Source organism: Nicotiana attenuata, chromosome 11 (assembly GCF_001879085.1).
Source record: "Nicotiana attenuata strain UT chromosome 11, NIATTr2, whole genome shotgun sequence".
In the NCBI taxonomy this organism is placed as follows: Eukaryota; Viridiplantae; Streptophyta; class Magnoliopsida; order Solanales; family Solanaceae; genus Nicotiana; species Nicotiana attenuata.
This window is the reverse complement of record NC_031999.1, coordinates 43,671,465-43,691,864: the sequence shown is the minus strand read 5'-3', so window position 1 is coordinate 43,691,864 and position 20,400 is coordinate 43,671,465. Positions and strand designations below refer to the sequence as shown.

The 20,400-nt window shown below is 37.0% G+C and overlaps 2 protein-coding genes across 3 annotated transcripts; both read right to left on the bottom strand.

Annotated features, from left to right (window-relative positions):
* LOC109235040 (60S acidic ribosomal protein P2B-like) lies at positions 6,539 to 6,889 on the bottom strand. 2 transcript variants are annotated; one of them, XM_019401050.1, is made up of 2 exons: positions 6,662 to 6,889; positions 6,539 to 6,613 (listed from the first exon to the last, which is right to left on the bottom strand). In XM_019401050.1, the coding sequence occupies exons 1-2, from the start codon at positions 6,887 to 6,889 to the stop codon at positions 6,539 to 6,541; spliced, it is 303 nt and encodes a 100-aa protein (XP_019256595.1). The 2 variants fall into 2 exon arrangements, with proteins under 2 accessions (XP_019256595.1, XP_019256594.1); XM_019401049.1 differs by having other exon boundaries at positions 6,539 to 6,889.
* Positions 10,147 to 20,343, bottom strand: LOC109234418 (CCR4-NOT transcription complex subunit 10-B). The gene is made up of 6 exons (XM_019400399.1): positions 19,889 to 20,343; positions 18,270 to 18,356; positions 16,355 to 16,537; positions 16,162 to 16,248; positions 16,018 to 16,089; positions 10,147 to 12,505 (listed from the first exon to the last, which is right to left on the bottom strand). Exons 1-6 carry the CDS (start codon positions 20,084 to 20,086, stop codon positions 10,538 to 10,540), a joined length of 2,595 nt encoding a protein of 864 aa, XP_019255944.1. The 5' UTR covers positions 20,087 to 20,343; the 3' UTR covers positions 10,147 to 10,537.

Below are 20,400 nucleotides of genomic sequence, written 5' to 3'. Positions count from 1 at the left end.
AACAAGGGATGGCATAGAGTACAACCAAAATCTCACCTCACACAATGCACATGACTTACTCAGGACGGGTCAGACCCGACTCTCAAGTTAAAGCAACTAACACATTCATCATATAATCCAACCACTAGAAAGTAACAACAGGAGTCAATAAACGAGCCCAAGCGTCAAAAGGAAGTCACACATATTCTCAAGGCATATAGTCACAAGAATCAAGAAGAAAGTACTCGGCACAAATGCTCCACCTCTAAGCCCCGATATAAACCATGTCAATAACATAAACACACAAGTTCTTCCCATTCCATTATTAGTTGGAAAAAAAAAAGAAAAAAAATATTTTTTGTATTTTTCTTTATACTTTAAACCCTCAAGAAAACTGTCTAGGAAGTCCATCGTAGGAAAAAGTCCAAAACCTTTTGAAAATTCTACCTACAAAAAAAAAACTACTACCCGGTTCAAAGAGTCATCCCTTGGAAAAGAACCGTGGCTATAAGAAAAACCAAGAGGGATTATTTCTATCTAAGTTTTTTTTTTTTTGAATATTTTTCAATACAACTAAAATAGCATAGGAAATCACTAAAAAAGTCTCTTCACCCCACACTTAAAATTGTGCATTGTCCCCAATGCACACCCATAAATACAAGTGGGTAAAAGAAACTCCCTGGTAGACCAAAGGCCGAAGCATTAGCAGCTCATGGGATACTCAGACTTCTCCCAGACTTGGTTCTTTGTGCAGGCACCCCACACTTTGTTCTAACCATCTCGCTTGATTTTGCTTCCTTCTAATGGCTTTGCTTCCTGTGCTCCTAGAAAATCAGAAACGACACTACAAAAATGATAATTTACAAAATTAAATTAAAAAAACTACAAACAAAAGAAATCAATAAAGATGGGTTGCCTCCCAACAAGCACCTAATTTAACGCCGCGGCACGACACGCATCACTTTTTGCTTCCACCTCGAGCTTATGAATTGAACCCCAAGTTTTGCTTCAAGCTTATGATTATGCTCTTTGGGCGGTACAAATTCTTGCGAGCCAGAAATTAGATAAAGCCTCATGCACTTGTTGGCTCTCGACTGAGGAGTGTCACCTTGCCTAAACGGCCTTGAAAATTCAAAATATAAGGCCCATCTACCTCTTCCCTGGACTCCTTTTTATGCTCGTAAGGATCCATTCCCCTTTCACCATCCAAACATAATGTAGAGAAGTGTTTGGAATGAGGTCCAACGCGCTCAATTACATGAACTTCATGATTTTTGACCTCCTCAACACCAATCACACTAGAGTAAACTAAATTTATATCCTCAATATCCTTGGTTGACTCTAGTATTACTTCTTCAACATCGGGGTCCTCAAATTCTAGTTGGATAGATTGTTGGTGTTGTACTCTGGCCTCCTCCATTAGCACCTCAATTTCTGAATCTAATGCATGCTCCTTTTGGATACTATCCACAATATCAGCTTGTTGAGCATTAGATGCTTCAACTAATTGACTCACTTGTGCCTCCAGATTGCGAATAGTAGCATCTTGCCTTTGTATGTGCAGTTGTTTCTCATTATTTTGTTCCATAAGGCACCTTAGAATATCCTTGATCTCTTTTAGGTTATCATCCCCGGGTTCTTTAATCCTATTAACTTCACAAGAAAAAGAAGAACCATCAAAGTAAGGGGTAGAGGGAAGATAAGAAATATAAGCACAACCATAAAAGTGACCATCTTGACCACCACACATATCACATACATTCCACGCATAAGATTGAGTTGGTGCACATTACTCGCTCTCGAGAATATTTTGATAATTTTTCCATGGGTGGTTTTCTACACAATATGCATAAGGAAGATTAAAAGTAGAATTACCAACATCAAAACTCTCATAATTCCAAGATGCCATGTTTTTAAAATAAACAAGTAAAACAAAAATTAAAAAAAAATCAAATACAAAAAATAAAAATAAAAGTTCAAATTTGAAACCTAGCAATATGTACACCTACAGCTACACCGTTAGTTCCCCGGCAACGATGCCAAAATTTGATCACGCCCAACTCTAGTCCTAAAAAGGATAAGCGGTCGCTGCAAATATAATCTGGTCTAAGAGTCTAGAGTCGAATCCCGCAGAGAACTAAGGTTTCGCTATAACTGTTCAATATCACTAAGAAGACAAGCTTGAATAAATTCCTAAGTTATAAATATTAAGATTTTTCTATCTAACTAACTAAGTAACAAATTAAAATAGTAACAGCAACTAAAGATACTAAGGGTTGGAGACAAGATTAAGGAGGCCTACAGTTATGATTTTCCCAATTGTCGGAATCTTTCCTGCTACCTCTCCTATAATTTTGCCTAAGTATTCTCTACTGAGCATGAGCACTCGACTTATCGTAATTCTCTCTCGAGCAACTACAATAATGTACTAGTCGTATTCTCTCGAACTACGCTAGCTCGCACTTTTTCACCGCTCACTAGGATCACGTCAAAGCTTCGTTATCTCTAATCCTGCTTTCAAACCTGCCGTATTGATCTCTCATATACCTTAGGAGTGACGTTGTTCAACAACCACCTAAATATATATCCTTTCTCAAGCAACACATACTAAATAGGCATAGTCAATTGATGGCCATTCAATCAACTGAAATAAGCACATAGTTGAACAAGTAGATAAATCCAAAGGTTAAATTATATTAAAATATAACAGGAGTTCATCCTCCAAGAGGTTCCACCAAAACTCTAGATAATAAATTAGCTATTCATAAAAGTATGTGAAAACACAATACTCAAATTCATAACCAACAATAAAAATAGGAAGAAGAAGGGGAAAAACTCGTGGTTGAATCTTCCTCCTTGCTCACAGTATGTTCTCGCCTCCTTGGGTGTTGTCTTACCCTAAAGTTGTGTCTCCCCCTTTTAAAAAGACATTTTATGATGTATTTATATCAATTAGGGTTGATGTGGGGCGTCCTTGAGCTCTCCTAATTCAAAAAGGACACGCTGAGTCGCGTGCCAGAGTTGGTGCAACGCGCAACTTCTGGCACGCTCCCAGTTATTTCTTTTTTTCTTCTTTGTTCTTTCGCGTGCCAGGTCTAGTGCTAACCTCCATACTTCGTTGTTTTTTGTTAATCTCCTAGGCCATTTCGCGCCTACCTTCATGCAATGCACCAATTATGGCACGCTTCCAGGTCTTGCATCTCTACTCTTTTTGCATCAAATCATCCAATTCTCGCCAACTTCCATCCAAATTCATTCCTACACACAATAAATATGAAATGAGCATATTATATGTTTATAAACATGTAATCTCCCGGAACTAACATAAGAAATAATATGCAAACGTACTCAAAAATATGCATTTTTTATCATTTATAAATGTTGGACTAGATGAGCTCAAAACAATGGGAAGAAAGTACACATGGACAAACAATCATGTTCATAGTAGAATTGATAGAATACTTGTCAATGCAGAGTGGATACAAAAATGGCCTACCATGGAGGGGATCATTATGAATCCAGGATTTTCAGACCATTGTCCTCTAAAAGTAACTATTGTTGATATTGTGATGGAGGGAAAGCGACCTTTCAAATTTTTCAACTGTTTAGCAGCACATCATGACTTTGATGATATAGTCAATCAATGCTGGAGAATGAGGCAAAGGGGAGCTGCAATGCTGAGTGTGTGGAATAAGCTCAAAAAGTTGAAAGGAGATCTAAAGGAACTAAACAATCAAGAGTATAACAGTGTTGGTCACAAGATTCAAGCAGAAAGGAACAAACTTGAGAACATTCAAATGGGAATGACACTTCCAGGAAATGATAATGAAGCAATAGTACAAGAGAAGGAGGCTAAATTTGAATAGGAAAAATGGTTGGAAGTGGAGGAAAGTATTGTGAGACAGAAGTCAAGAATCAAATGGCTCAAGCTAGGGGATTCTAACACAGCATACTTTCATGCTTGTGTGAAAAACAGGCAGGCAAGGAACCATATAGGCAGATTGATGGATAGTGCAGGGCAAATTCTACAAAGTAAATCTGAAGTAGAAGAGGAGATCCTAAGCTTCTACAAAAAACTACTTGGTACGGCAGCTCCACAATTACCAGTAGTTGATCCAGAAATTATGCATAATGGATACACCCTGAACAGGCAACAAAAACTGCAGTTAATCAAGCCAATCACTAAAGTGGAAGTGAAGAAAGTTTTACATGGCATTGATGATAGCAAGGCACCAGGATGTGATGGATATAATTCATATCTTTTTCAAGAGGACATGGAACACAATTGGGGAGGATGTTACTACAGTAGTAATGGAATTCTTTGAAACTACTGAAATGTGCAAAGCCATCAATTGCACCACTATTACCCCGATACCTAAAGTAAAGAACCCAACCACCATCAAGGAGTTCAAGCCTATCTCTTGTTGCACAGTGTTATACAAGATAATATCAAAAATCCTAACAGCAAGACTACAGGAAGCTAAGACAGATCTCATAAACAAGTGCCAAACAGTTTTTGTACCTGGTAGATTGATTACTGACAACATTATTATGAGTCATGAATTGGTCAAAGGGTATGGGAGGAAGAATATATCACCATGATGTATGCTTAAAATTGATATGCAGAAAGCATATGACTCCGTTTCAATGGGTATATATTGAGCAAGTGATGAAGCTATTGGGGTTCCCTGAGAGATTTGTAAAATGGATAATGGTGTGCATTAGTACAGTGGCCTATTCAGTTACAATCAATGGGCAACCAGCAAAGCCTTTTGAGGCAAGAAAAGGGCTTAGGCAGGGAGATCCTCTTTCTCCATTACTATTTGTGATGGCAATGGAATATCTGAGTAGGCTGTTGAAGCCATTGAAGGAGAACAAAGAATTCAAATTCCATCCAAAGTGTGCCAAAGTCAGTCTAGTGCGCTTAGGATTTGCTGATGATCTGTTACTTTTTTGCAGATGGGACATACATTCGGTAAGGGTGCTGCACCAACAATTCCAAGCTTTCCCTGCAGTTTCAGGGTTAATTGCAAACCCAAACAAAAGTTGCATTTACTGTGGAGGAGTGGATATCATGACTCAAAAGCAAACTATGGATATGCTGGGATATAATAAGGGAGAATTACCCTTCAGATATTTAGGAGTACCCTTGAGCACAAAGAGGATATCAGCTATTCAGTGTGAGCCATTAATTGATCGAATGCTGAGTAGGGTACAATGCTGGACAACAAAATTCTTGTCATATGCAGGCAGAGCAATGTTAATCAAAAGTGTGTTGGTTGCAATTCAAACATTCTGGGCTCAGATTTTCATTCTGCCTAAGAAGATCATTCAGTTCATAGACACAATTTGCAAAAGATTCTTATGGTTAGGAAATGTTGAACCTACCAAGAAGGCACTGATTGCATGGGAAAAGCTATGCTCTCCAAAGGTAGCAGGCGGTCTAAATTTTATGAATGTGGAGCTGTGGAACAAAGTAACTATATGCAAACTTCTGTGGAACATATGTAAAAAGAAGGAAAAGATTTGGGTTCAATGGGTTCATGCATACTACATAAAGGGGAATACTGTATGGAACGCAGAACCAAGGAATGCATCGTGGGTCATCCAACAGATCCTCAAGGCAAGAAACTACTTTGAAGCTGCTGGATATACAGAAGATGAGGTGAATAGGATGGACAACTTCTCTATAAGACACATATACAAAGCAATGCAAGGGGAGTTTCAGAAGGTCTCACGGAGGAAACTAGTCTGCAATAACCATGGATTACCAAAATGGATCTTTATTCTGAGATTGGCAATACAGGAGAGACTAGCCACAAAAGCAATGCTAGCAAGATGGGGGATAAATATAGACACCACATGCTCACTATGTCAAAAAGAGAATGAAATAGTACAACATCTATTCTTTGAATGTGAAATGGCAGCAACTCTTAAAATGGCAAGGCATTCAAAGACCAAAGCTTGACTGGAAGGAAGAGTTGATGTGGATAGAAAGAAGACCTAAAGGCAGAAGTGGAGGGGCAGCAATATGTAGAATGTCAATAGCAGCAGCAGTATACCATCTTTGGCAGGAGAGGAACAATGCTATTTTTCAGTAGAATAGAAGAAATGCTAAAGTCATACTGAGATTAATCATTCAGGAAATACATGTTAGAGCTAATATGTTTCCTAGTCTAGATAGAGTCATGAATACGTTAAACTGGTATCCTAATATACTATAATTGAGAAGAGGTGTAGATGAGGATGAGTAGAAAGGATAGGAAAATACTAGCTGGGGCTTTATGTCCAGCAGGAGCAAAGGTAGAAGACAGACTCACATTTGTTTAGACTGTAAATACTTATACTTGATAAATAAAATTATTTAATTACCAAAAAAAATGAATTAGAAAGTGATTGTGTTTTGCAGCTTTACTAGAGAAGTTGTTAAAGAACTTTCAACCTAAAGAGAGCTAAAAGCAGCAAACTACGTACTGCATAAAATAACAGCAAACTACACTTAAATATAAGACAACATGACTAACGAAGATGGTTCCACCAATAGCAATATAAAACTATTCTAATCAAAGAGACTAAAATTAAAATCTTCTTCATCAGACTCTTCCTTCACCTCAACTTTCTTTTCCTCTTTTTTCTCTTCAACAGCAACTTCAGCAACATTATTTTCAGCGCCATTGACAACAGAAGAAGCAGCACCACATCCAAAAGCCATAGAAGTAGAAGCCAACTGTTGTTTACCAGCGGCAATTAACTCAGTAATATCTTTGCCTTTGACTTGTGACAATAATAGTTCGATTTTCGACTCATCAATCTCAGCTCCAACAGAATTCAAGATTTTCCTTAAATCATCAGCTGAAGGATTAGTGTTGCCACCCAATTGAGCCAACAAATAGGCTGCGATCACCTTCATATTTAATTCTTGAGAAAAAAAAATCCCTTGTTTTGTTCTAAAGAATAAAAAAGAGACTGATTTTTATTACAATGAGAAATATGTCTCCTATTAAAGGGTATATATATAGGCACCATGTTGGGATTGTAGGGAATCCAATCCTAATTAGGACAGGTATAGGAGTACGTAATTAAGACCATATTCAGTTGGATTCTGGTATGAAATTCCTAGTACTCATGGGATTGGAAAAGAGAGGTGAAAAAATATATTTAACTTGTAAATATTACAGTTTTTTCCGTTTTAACATATGTTTTAAGTTAATTATCACTTTTACTATATTTACAATTTATATTGGGATAATTTCACATAAGTACGACTCACACACCTGACTTGCAACATAATAGCCTAGATATCACATTGCAAATCTATAGCCCAAAAATAATAGGCTAATTTCCGAAAAAATAGCTTATTTCACACAATCAACATATTATCTGAAGGTAAGAAATTCAAACACCTTTATGTGCAATTGCTGAAGCAATCCAACAGGATAAAAGAAAAATAAAAAATGGATAAATGAATTGCAGAATTCCTCCAACGCGTACAAATCTGTTTCATATAGCACATACACGAAAAAGAAGAAGAGAAGGAAGTGTCAAACTTCTGTAGAGACCTCTTACACGCTAACAATGTATATACATCCTTATAAACTGAAAAAATATATATTTATACAATATTATACACAAATATACACATTTATACACAATTATACAATGTTGTATAACTTGTATAAACATGTATAATAGTGTATAAGAGGTGTCTGTATACCCATATACACAATTATACACTATTATACAGTGTCGATACAACCTGCTACATAGTTATGATTTTCCAGAACTTCAAACTTCAAACTTCAGAATCTTCCAAAATTACCAGAACTTCAAACTTCAAAATCCTCCAAAATTAGTGGTTGTTTGTTGGTGCAAATCAAGTTTGAGAGCTATTTACTTTCAGATCTGTGTGTATTTTCATGTTTCTTTTAAAAATCTTCTTCGTTCTTCTGCTTGCCACCATGGACGACGGAGTCTTTCTTCGAGCCTTCTTCGAGTCATTAATGGCAGAACTGCGTAGGGGGTAAAGGAGGGGAATAGCGGGGGCTAGGTTAAGAGAGGATGAGGGATCTATGTGGGTTAGAGAGAAAGAAGTGAGAGGCGGTGAGAGAGAGAAGGGAATGAAGAAAGAAGAAAATAATAAAAACCCTAAAAGTATGTCTTTAATAGTGGGCTAAAGACTGAAAAGTTTCTTTCAAGTTATGTACAACATGGGCTATATAGGGTAAGAGCTTTAAATGTGAGCCATTTACGATTGGACTACTAGGCCAAGTGACATGGGCTGTAATTCTTTCATTTATATTTATCAAGAGATTTAGTTGTGACTACCTAATAAGTAATTTCATTGTTTAAATATTTTACAACGTGGGTATAGAGGACTTAAACTTAAAAAATATATATATTCCATGTATGTTTGGAAATTTGATAAATCTAATCTAACGTTGACAAAAAAAATATGGAAGTCAAATCTTATGGGGTGAAATTCAAAAATAGCCAGATTTACAGGTGGTGATTGAAAAATAGTCACAGTTTCAAAAGTAATTGAAATTCAGCCATTTTTCATGTAAAGATAAATCTGAACGAAAATACTTTTCAAAATCCGGAAAATATTCCAGCATAATATACTGTAGTTCCAGTATAATATACTGGTCCAGCATAATATGCTGGAAGTTCATACATAGGTGCTCCAATTTCTAGTATATTATGCTGGAACTTTCCGTGTGTTGGAGTTACAGCATAATATGCTGAAAATTACATAGGTTCACCAATCTCCAGTATATTATGTTGGAACTTTCCGTGTTGCAACAAAATAGTAGCTATTTTTCAATAACTTTACAAACGCTGGCTATTTTTCAATTACCAATCCGAAAACTGGCTAGCTCGTGCTATTTTCACAATCTTTTCCTATTTATTTCAATTTACCATTCTCAATTCTTTCAATTTTATAAATAAAGACCCACTTGTGAAATTTTACTGGGTTGTTGATGTTGTTGTAATAAGGGAAATTGATTATTACTTATCTAGTAAATTGAGATCTTAGTTCTCTCCTTTAAATGATATTTAGACATGTCAATAAATCCAATATTTTTGATAGCTGATATAAGAAAAAAAAACAGTTAATATGTTTATTAAAAAAGAGTTAAAATGATGGAAAAATATATCATTGAAAAAACAATATTAAATGCTACACCGAAAAAAATTCATAAAGTGAAGGAAGGTTTGTGATGGGAATAATAGAATCTCTCCGTAGGTATCCGGTTCGAGCCCTCAGGATGAAAAAAACCCGATTGCTACCCCCTTTCAATGGGTCTGATATGGCAAAATCCAGATTAATTGGGATTTCTAAAGTAGTAACGAACACCGGGTAAAAAACCGAAACTAAGTGGGCGTTTGGACATAAGAATTGTAAATTTCCAAAAAAAAAAAAAGTGAAAATGATATTTGAAAATTAGAGTTGTGTTTGGGCATGAATATAATTTTGGGTTGTTTTTGAAGTTATATGAGTGATCTAAGTGAATTTTGAAAAACGGCTTTTTGGAGTTTTTCAGGTTTTCGAAAAATTCCAAAATTCATCTTCAAGTGAAAATTAAAAAATTTATGGCCAAACACTGATTTCGAAAAAAAAAAGTAAAAAAAAAAAAAAAAAATCTTATGTCCAAACGGGCTCTAAAAAGGAGGGTGTAAATTCAAAAGTATTAGGCTAAAGAGGTTGTGTGGTACAACACTTTGATGGGAAAGATCTGCCCTATTGTCATCCCTATTTGTCAGGAATCAGGATTTAGACACCTAAGCCTTTCAGGATGAAGATAACTCAAAATTCAGATGTTCTCATATACTAGGCTCTACTGTAACTTCAAAGAATATATAGCTGCAAATTCAACCCAACCACATACCTTAAAGTCTAGCGTTATCAGCGGAAATCTCCACAAAATACATCTGTTCAGTTCTCACTATCCCCTTAGCCATTTCCATTCCACTATCCCCAAGGTAATAGAAATTAAAAGGAAAAAACCCCTTAAATCACCACCCAAAATACCCTTCATTCAACTATCGGCTTCCAGCGGGCAAAAGCCAGGGGAGTAGATCTGTTTTCATACATTCCCCACAAGCAGGACAATATTATAGATCATAGGGCATAAAAAGAAATCCAAAGTAACTGCAGCTGAACAATGAAGCCATAACAAGACTGGTTGAGTATTAAAATAAATTTCTGAAAGAAATGAAAGGTTCAAGGTTCATCTTCTTGAGAGTTGAGAGCTCATAAAACCTCTAGATATTTCGAATGGGAACTAGATTGTGGCTCTCTATAAGAAAAATACATCTCTAATCTTATAGGTGGTATCTGCAATAACCAAAACAATCTCAGCCACACCACGACTTCCTAAAACCTAAAGACTGTAACTCAAAGGGAAAACAGAAAATTTTAATAAACAAAAACTTATTCCTGAATTGAGCTATATATATGGTACAAATCCTCTATGAAGGGATTCCTGAACTACCTGCTAACTCATTAGTGAAAGGCGGGCTGGACAAGAACAGTAAAAACCACCGATACAAATCATCAAGATGAACCATTTAAAGTCGGACTGCCTGGTAGGAACCTAATACGACTGCAGTGTTTCAACTTGATGAGAGCTTCTTGTGCTCTGCCTCGCAAAAGATCCACGTATACTGCAGTAAGAATAGCTTCAGGACGTTGAGGTTTTGTGGAAAGTGCTTGTACTGCATAATTTTGGGCCTGTTCAATGTCTCCTTGCATCACAGACATGGCAGCTAAGTTTGCAAAGAGCATTCCACGTGCCTCTTCTGGCTTGAGGAACACAAATGCTTGAGATTCCTCTGATGGAAAGGAATTCAAAGTAGCTGATCCACCATTAGTATCTTCAGAATCCAATGTTTTCTCCTGTCTCCACATTTCAGAATCCTCTTGACTAAACGGCAGATCAACACCCTTGCCACCGGCAATATATGTTGACAAATGTTCCACGGCTTCTTTTGGCCGGTTTAGCAAGCACAGAGCCTCAGCTGCATACACATTGCCAAGAAAGATGTATATTTTAGAACATTCTTGGACTTTCAAGAGAGATTTTGCATATGTAAGGGCCCTCAATGGATTTCCCAATTCCAGCTCTACAAAAGCCAAATCAGCCAATACAGCTTGCTCAATCATCAGACTCTCTTTTCTACCAGTGGCTTCATACTCACAGATACAACTCAATAATGAGGCATGTTGACTGCTCACACCCTTTTGCTCCTTCACCTCCCCGTTTGCATTAATCTGACCTGATGCTGCCACATTCAGTGCCTTAGGGTCACCAATTGACCCATTCTTACTGTTTGCACTCTTGGATGGTACTGCTTCTCCTGTTTCACTTTCTTCCAGACAAGAAGCACGAGGCTGCATGGACTTGTGACCTTTTGATTCAGAACCGTTCAATAGATGCAGTGCATTCAGAAGAGACTGACGAGCCAGTAATACTGACAGCTTAGGATGTCTATCATTAACCACCAAATCTTCTGTACCTGAAAGACATTCCTGTCCATTTCTTAATATCCCATCTTCCATAACAAGTTGCCTCCATTTTCCTTTTCCAACGACATGAACTTTAACTTCAGACCTGTCAGAAGCAGCAGCACCACTGGCCTTGAGCAGTCCCTTTTCAAGGGCCATCAGACAACACTCTGCAATCCGTAGCCATAAAAGAGGCCTATTATAGAAAACTTGAGTGGCCTTATAGAAACAGCTTGCAGCTTGTAATGGTTTCCCACAAGCCAGGTACTGCACACCACAGTTATATGTTATGAGAAGAGACTTATCCTGTGAGATGGTTGAGAGCTTTAGAGGCTGCTCTTTCCGGAGAGAGGAACTATTACTCAGAGCCTTGGCAAAAAGTACAGAAGAGGTATGATGCTTGCCAAGTCGATAGTATATGCACCCCAGATTGTTGTAGTATATGCTAGAAATTCCCATTTCTGTCCGATTACTTGATGCCATCAAGAGCTTGATCGCTTTTCGATGATTCCCACGAGCATATTCAAGCTGGGACTTGAGATAGAGAGCCATAGAATGATCCTTCGCCCGTGCTGTGTTCATAGCCATCTTAACTTCACGCTTAGCTGCCTTGAGATTCCTGGTGAGGAGAAGAAACCGGACCTTGCAAAGGTGCTGTTTAATCCTCATATCAGCAGTTGAGATAGATTCATCAGTTTGACTCCTTATTGGATCATTTTTCGATTTCAAGCCAGACTGTCGTGGTAAATTCTGCCCACCAATCTCCATGGATGATATTAAATGAAGAGCATCATCTTCAAGTCCCTCTTCTGATAACGTCCTAGACAAAGAACCTTCAGAGGTAATTCCTGCAGCAGGTGAATCTGGATTGGATGAATCAGGAATAGTTGAATTGCTAGGAAATGAAGCCGATTTCACCACGACGGATGAAGCTGTTGGCTGTGCAGAGTTTCCGTTGTCAACTTGACTTAATAAACTACTGCTACAAAAGACCTTCTCCACATAACTGATCACATCCTGGGAGCAAGAATCATAATTAACCCATTTGGTACAAGGATAAAAGGATGCTAAAGAAAGTCAAAATGGAAAAGAAGCAACACACTTGAAAACAAACATGAGATTCCAACATGATTCCACCATCTCAGCAACGGTACAGCAACATCTCAGCAAGAGGAAAAACGGAAAACAACCATCCTTTTCACGTGTATATAAAATGGGTAATCCTCATTTAGCTATTAGAAATAATAAAACTAGAAATGGAGTCTGAACAAATAATCAACCTTTAAATAGAACAATCATGACTACAACAAAGTCAAAAACCATGAAAGGCATCTTACATGACAAAACTACTGACGTTAAACCATAAGTCAAAAAGTTCAAAGTCAGCAATATTTATAGAAGCACATTAAACCTTAAGTCACAAACATCAAAACCAGCAATAATTAAAAGAAGCAAACATTCACTGCCCAACAACTGCCTAGAATCACCCATACACAAAAAAAATTGGAAGTTATTCAAAACGAACAAAATAGATAAATATAGAACCAAAGCTTAATCATGCAGGAGACAAATACAACAAATGCAAATAGTACCCTAGTAGAGGTGATACTAGGTGAATTGTTTCCCTCTATGTAAGCTTTAGTTGACAGAACAGAACTATCTCGTACTTATGGGGGCGGAAGATTGCATGTACATCATGTATTAGTTGACATGTAGGTAAGCTGCCTAGACACCATTGTTATTTAGAAAACGAAAGAATTGCGCAAATGCAAATGGCAATATCTCACAACGAATCTGTTTTTGTTTTTTAAAATTGTTACGGGAACCTCTATGATTAGGCGATGCTTCAGCTTACCGAGGAAATGACCCTTGATAGGAGGGTGTGGAGGTCGAGAATTAGGGTAGAAGATTAATAGGTAGTCGAGCACTTTTCTTTTCTTTTCTTTTCTTTTCAGTACCAGTAGTATTAGTGTTAGTCTTGTATTTTTTCTATTACTTACTACCTGATATTTCTTTCGCTTCGATTCTTATTATCTTGTTGTTGTTACTGGTTGTTGCTACTTGCTATTGCTTCTTTTTTTTATCTTTTCTTGAGCCGAGGGTCTAGCCTCTCTACCTTCTAAGGTCTGCTTACACACTACCCCCCTAAACCCCACTTGTGGGATTACTCTGGGTTTGTTGTTGTTGTTTTTGTTTTTACGGGGCTTGTTGTTGTTGTTTTTGTTGTTACGGTTGCTACTGCTTCTTTTTTTATCTTTTCTTGAGCCGAGGGTCTAGCCTCTCTACCTTCTAAGGTCTGCGTACACACTACCCCCTAAACCCCACTTGTGGGATTACTCTGGGCTTGTTGTTGTTGTTTTTGTTGTTACGAGGCCTCTAGTTTATTTTTTCCTGATAAGACATGAAATTGTTACGGGAACCTTTAGTAAGATCACCTACTTCTGTGTGAATTCACTTTATATAACGTTAAAAACTATAGGAAGCAGTTTTTAAGCTTTAGATGTCACATTTTTATGGTCTGCGGAATTGCAACAGCATCAGTATTTCTTACCTTAGACCAAAATGAGGAAAGAAAATAATTCTATCCCACTTATGCTGTCCTGAGATAAACTGATCTTAAAACATTCTACCTCAGCACTCCAATAAATTATATCACTTTAAAACTTAATGAAAATGAAACTACCGATAAGTCATACTTAATGGTTTGCCATGTACGCAATTGAACTACAGCTAGGAGATGTATATTTGGTTGGAAAAATAAGATATCACCAGGTTGGCTTTATATATTCAAAAGGAAACCCGGAAAAATACTTCAATAAAACAAGCTGATTTTGTGGAATACCTGCTTCAAGGTCTAAATTCATTTCTCTTAATCAGATCGAGAAGAGACATCACCAGACGAACAGGAAAAAAAGGTGGAGAACTGATAGCGCCAATGATGGCTCACTGACACGTGGCAGCTATAAAGAAGTCACCCCTAACATCCTATCGCGAGATCGCATGCCAAGCAACTCCAAGAGAAGTTAGTCGGTTTGCAAGTGAAGATCAAGAAGTGTTTTCTTCTTGAAGAGGAGCTCAAACGCCTGGGAATACCTTGCAAATACTTTCATGTGCTTGTGACATTATTGAGAGATGAAATAGAGTCATTGGAGGGGCCAAAGGGACCAAAAATGGATGTCAATTTAATTTGTGGTTGAACTGCAAACTATGCTGCAGCACAGATTGTAGTTTTATGAAACTTGCTGAATTGTGCTACAGCGCGAATGGTTCCGCTCAGGCAAACTGAAACTTTACTTTACGGATATTAATGGAAATTATTTTTATTATTTCCAAGTCCTATTTAAACCCAAAGTTTTTCACTAGTTAAGAAATGAGTTTTCGTGATAATTGTGACTAGGGGTGACAAAATGGTTAAAAGAAAACAGTTAACCACCCATATTATCCACTAAAAAATGGGTTGGATAATGAACTTTTTAAAAACGGGTCAATTATGGATAAGAATCATATTATCCATTGAGAAAATGGATAACCAATGAGTCTAACTTTTACATTTGTAAAGCCTCAAATTGGGGGTTCCTCAAGTTAGGGAGACTAAAAATTCTCCCAANTCATTCCACTTGTAGGATTTATCATTTGAACTCCCTACTTTGCCCTTACATTTCCCCTGAATTACCCCTGAATTATCCAATGAAGCCAACTGACCCCAGCCACTTTACCCATGATTATCTAACAAATAACTATAGCTGACTAACAAGATTCGGCAGCCCAAACAAACGACAAAGTAATCCACTGTGAAACACGAGATTAAACTAATATCAACTCATCACTCAACTAATAAGCATTACCCATTTTCAACCCGAACCATATCCGACCCGACCCGCCCGTTTGCCACTCCTAATTGTGACGTTATTGGGATAGGAAAACCCATCTCCTTTGTTCTTTGAACAACTCTTGATCTTTGCAAGGTAATTCGATTCCTGGTTAAGATTTCTCGGTTATAAAATTGAACAGTTTTCTATTCTAATTCTAAGGTTCTTTGTTTTTATATGTGGGCTTGTAGGGTTAAATTAGAACTCAAATTGGGTTTCCAAAATTGAATTGTTGTTTGAATATTAACAAGGTTTTCCGTTTTGAATACCTATTATTCTGTTAGTTTCAATCAAAACATATCTTTACTTAATCGTCTCATTCTTTATATCATTGAATTGGAATCTATTACAAACCGTAGAATATGTTCGATATTTTTCCACTATCGTGAATGCTATCAAGAACTATGAGAACTTAACGCAGCCGAAAACTCTGGATAATATTCTACATTAGTAGCTTTTGTTGCTTCGTATGTGAGCTGCATTCCAAGAATGAGAGTTTTACTGATAAAATTTAATGGAAGGAAAAGGCTTGTCAAACAAACTCCTGACAAGTTATACTACCTTTTTATCTTTTGTATGGGTCCTAACAAGTTACAGCAGTAACAAGATCAAAAGACAAAAAGTTCAAGAGAAACAAACAGTTGGGCATGCATGACTTACCGCCGATCTTGCTGCATTTTGAGTAAGTAATGCAACATCCAACAACAAGAGGCAAATGCGCTTGGCTATTTCCTGTGTGCAAATTCATTAGTCAATGATCGGATATGAATTTCCGATATTTCAGAATCTGCAGTAATTGTGTACCTCGTCGATTGGTTCAATGTTCTGAAACAATCCTTCCAAAATTGAAAATGCTTTTGCATGTTCATGCAAATGAAACCAGCAAACTGCCTGTAAAATTCAAACGCATACATTAGCACAAATAAAGGTCCTTCACAAATAAACAGGGCATTTGTTTGGGAAAAAAACTAGCCAAGCCAGCACCAGGTGAACATACTAGATTGTACATAGTCACTGAGGGGTCAAACTCATCAGCGTAAACAAGAGTGGAACTCTGTTGAGAAGATAGCTCCCGTGGCGCACTGTTACTTCCATTAACTCCTGTCACAGCTTTGGTTCCAACATTGTTAGCAGGCTCTGCCTGGTCGCTAGCAGCACGAGCAAGCTCTTCACTTCTTTTCTAAACATTGAAAGCAATAATAATGTATCAGGACACGGAAATAAGACCAGCTAAGAACAGTTATAATACTACATTAAGAATTATAACAGCCAAAGTAGTCAGAAAGAGAGAAGTAAAATGAATAACTGAGAAAGAGCAATTTTTGAGCTACTCTAATACCACACATTTAGAATTAGATTAACCGAGTCAAATGCTCCCCTTTCCTGCTAGATAGCTCTCAGGTAAAAAAGAAAATTCGCACAAGAATGGAACCAAGGTGCCACCACAAGCATCAAACCAATAGACGAAAATATCTCTAAGAAGAAACGGATAAAGAAAATACAGAAATCAACTTCACTGAGAGAAGGTAAAAGGAAGACATCCACGATTTAGGCAGAACAATAACCATAAGCAAATAACAACCATTGTGGTTTTAGCCTGTACGGGAAGTCAATATTTTAATCACTTAAAGAAGAAGAAAAATATAATTGAGGCATTAAACTCCTTACTGCTGCTAGTCATAAGTGCACTAAATATAAAAGGACCATCTTCATGGGGGATGCTATCAACTAAGGAATTACAGAACCTTTTCAACAGAAAAGTTGAATTATTTCCAAGAAGCATAAATCAACAAAAATAAGTAACTACATTAGGTGAATCTTGTTCTCAACCACTTAGACAACATTGAATATTTCATGAATGGAATACACAAAGACCAATTTATCTGATCATTCCTTATATTAGTCCACCAGGCTGTCCTGTGTTAACAAAGTTTGACTAGAATGGAGATTAAGAAGATAATCCAACTGGTTCAAACATACAACTTGGAATAGAGGAAGTACATCCTTACTTCTGTTACATTTTAACTTTATAACTACCAGACTAGTCCTATGCACACCAAAACGAGAAACTAAGGCTGTAGCTCCTCAGTCGTGTCGCATCCTTGAACAAGAAGTTTTAAAATGAAAATCTCTTTCGAAAGAAAATAAAAGGCCAATACCTTGTCAAAAAAGAAAATGAAAGCGAAAGTCGGTCGATTTTTACATCTAGCTCTGATTCTGTATCTCTACGAGTGAAGAAGCTTTATAATCTCCTTTGTATGCCAAACTTAGATCAAGGCTTTTACAAATAACAGTAGTAATCTGATCCTTATTATAGGTAACAGTAGTAATTTGATCTGTTGGAACGATGCCACAATTTCTTGCAGGTCTATCTACTTGGAGTTTTCCCACTCCAATGGATTAAATTACTTTTTTTGGGTTATAAAAAAAGAATATAGATCAAATTCAATTCAGTGACACATGCTTCATTCACCCCTTTTTTCCGCCACTAACGTTTTTTATAACTCTTTGACCCCCCCCCCCCCGAATTTGGAGTATCGTACACATAATTCACAGTGTTCAACATGAAATTAATATTTCACGACAAGGGTGGTTCAACCCCCTACATTCAGAAAGTTTTTTGACTCAGCGGGGTGCACTGGCCCCAATTAATTATATTCCTAAATATCCTTTAGGCTTTATGACTGGCCTAAACCAGTGGAGGTTCATACGTACATAAAGAGATACAAACAGGTATTACCTTTGCATTTAAAATGCCAAAGCATGTAACATGTGAATTTCTGCAGAACAAATCAAGCTCACAGAAAATACAAAACCATCTCAAAATAAATAAAAGGAGCAAACAAACAGTACCACAACCATGACACTGATGAACAATCAGCCTACTATACCTCAATGCTAGCTTTACGTACCTTAGCATTATTAAGTTCTTCAATCAGCTTCTTAGGATTGGAGCAACCATCTTGAAAGTTCTCAGCAATGGCAATGTTATGTAGAACCTAGAGCATGAGGAGCAAAGGACAACATAGATAAAGAATCGATGAGTTAAAAGTGAAAACAATGAAACGTCATCATGAAACCAAAGCAAGAAGAAATATTAACAAATCCAACAGCTTGATAATTCGATCAACATGATTATGCTGCGTATAACACCAAAATCAACTATGCCTAAATCTCAAGTGACTCAGGATCAGCATTACGATCTCTCTATATGCATCATGCTCTACTCAGCCCATTTTAGAAATTCCAATGGTAGCAAATGCTTTGTCTTTTACTGCAAATTAGAGATTCTCAAGGATTTGTGCTTATCTCTATTCAAACCTAACGTAAGTGTACGAACAGCAACTAGGCCCCAACTAGTTTATATCGTCTACATAGCTGATTTCACATTTTTTATTGATCGTAGGTCTACCAAACAACTTTTCTCTGTGATTTTAAGCTTCGCTCATCTCCTTTTAGTACTTTCAATCAGTATATGTCTACAAACTGGTGCACATTTAAATGATTACATAGGACATGGTCAAATGTAGACTTATTAATGGACTCATTAGTTCAGAATGAATATGAAATACTTGACCCCCACAAAGCGGAAATTAACCAATGTCCCTTCTCTTAAACATATCTACACCTATCCGGTAATTGATAAATACAAGATATATTTCATTTTTTTCTCCAAAGATCAAGTGCAAGTATCTATGTTGGGCTCATTGTTGTGTTCCAAAAACTAAATTCAGGCTGTAGCATACTCCATTTATCCCAGTTATAATAAACACCTTAAATACCTCTGCTGCAGCAACCCTTGTTCTTCCCAACAACCCAAACCAATAATTCATATTCCAAAGCAAGTACTACCTATTGTGCAATGAGTTCAGAGCAATTAAAACGAATTAGATCCACAATGCCGGTTTAAATATTCCAAAACCAACTTCCAACAAATCCACATATGGCTCATTTCACTGAACTCATTTAACTCCCCACCTATCAAAAAATCCTCAATTATCAACCCAGTATTCCACAGAAACAATTTCCACCAACTAGAAAGGGCCATAAACATATTTTTATTCAACTCTATAGCATCTTAAGAGATGGAAACAAGAAAAACCTATTAAGGCACCGGCCATTTATGAGACAACCTTTCTGTTAGTTAAGGTTAATAAACATAATTTTTTTATGATACTGGTATCCTAGCCAGCTTGCGCATAGCTCGACTATTCCACCGGATACTAGCTACCTCACAACAACACAGGTACAGGTACTGTATAACTTTGCCCACGAAGGCTTAGGCAGATGGGAAGAATAATAAACATAATTATTAAAAATGTTATATTAACTAAAATTTATTAAAATTTGAATCGAATTTGAACTTGAAAAACAAATTGAGCTCGAAGCAATCAATTCAATAAAAGATACTCAAGAGAGAAAACAAAAAATAACCGTATATCACTTAAAAATTAGAGTCATCAATACACCAAAACCGCTAGAAATGTAAAAAGCTACAAAATGCAAAAAGCAAAAAAGAAAGAATACTCACTTTAGGATCGCGTTCCTTTTTCTGCAACAGTTGATGCAAAACTCTACAACAATCGGCGAATTTCCCCGACTGGAACAGCAACGCAGCCTCCTTCGCAAGTCCTGAGTTGACGGAGAGTGCGCCATCGTCCTCCGGCGCGGAGGACGTCGTCGAAGAAGGAGCAGCATCTCTGTTAATCGCTAACGACGTCGTATCCATTCAAAAATCCTACAGATCCACAAAATCAAACGAACTGTAACAAATCCAAAACCCTAAGTTTTGAATCTGAAATTCAGATATAAAAACCCTAGGGCTCGCAATGAAATTGGTATATATATATATATGTATGTATCGATTGCGATGCGTTGGATTTAGAGAGAGAAAAAGAGTGATTTTTCCAAATGGGAGAATTCGGATAGAGAGAGAAAATCTAGAAAGAGAGAGAAGGGGGGAATTGTTTTACACTTTCAGTATACTATAGGGTTGCTGTTTTCAGAATTAAAACAAAATGAAAATTGAAAACAATATTTGGA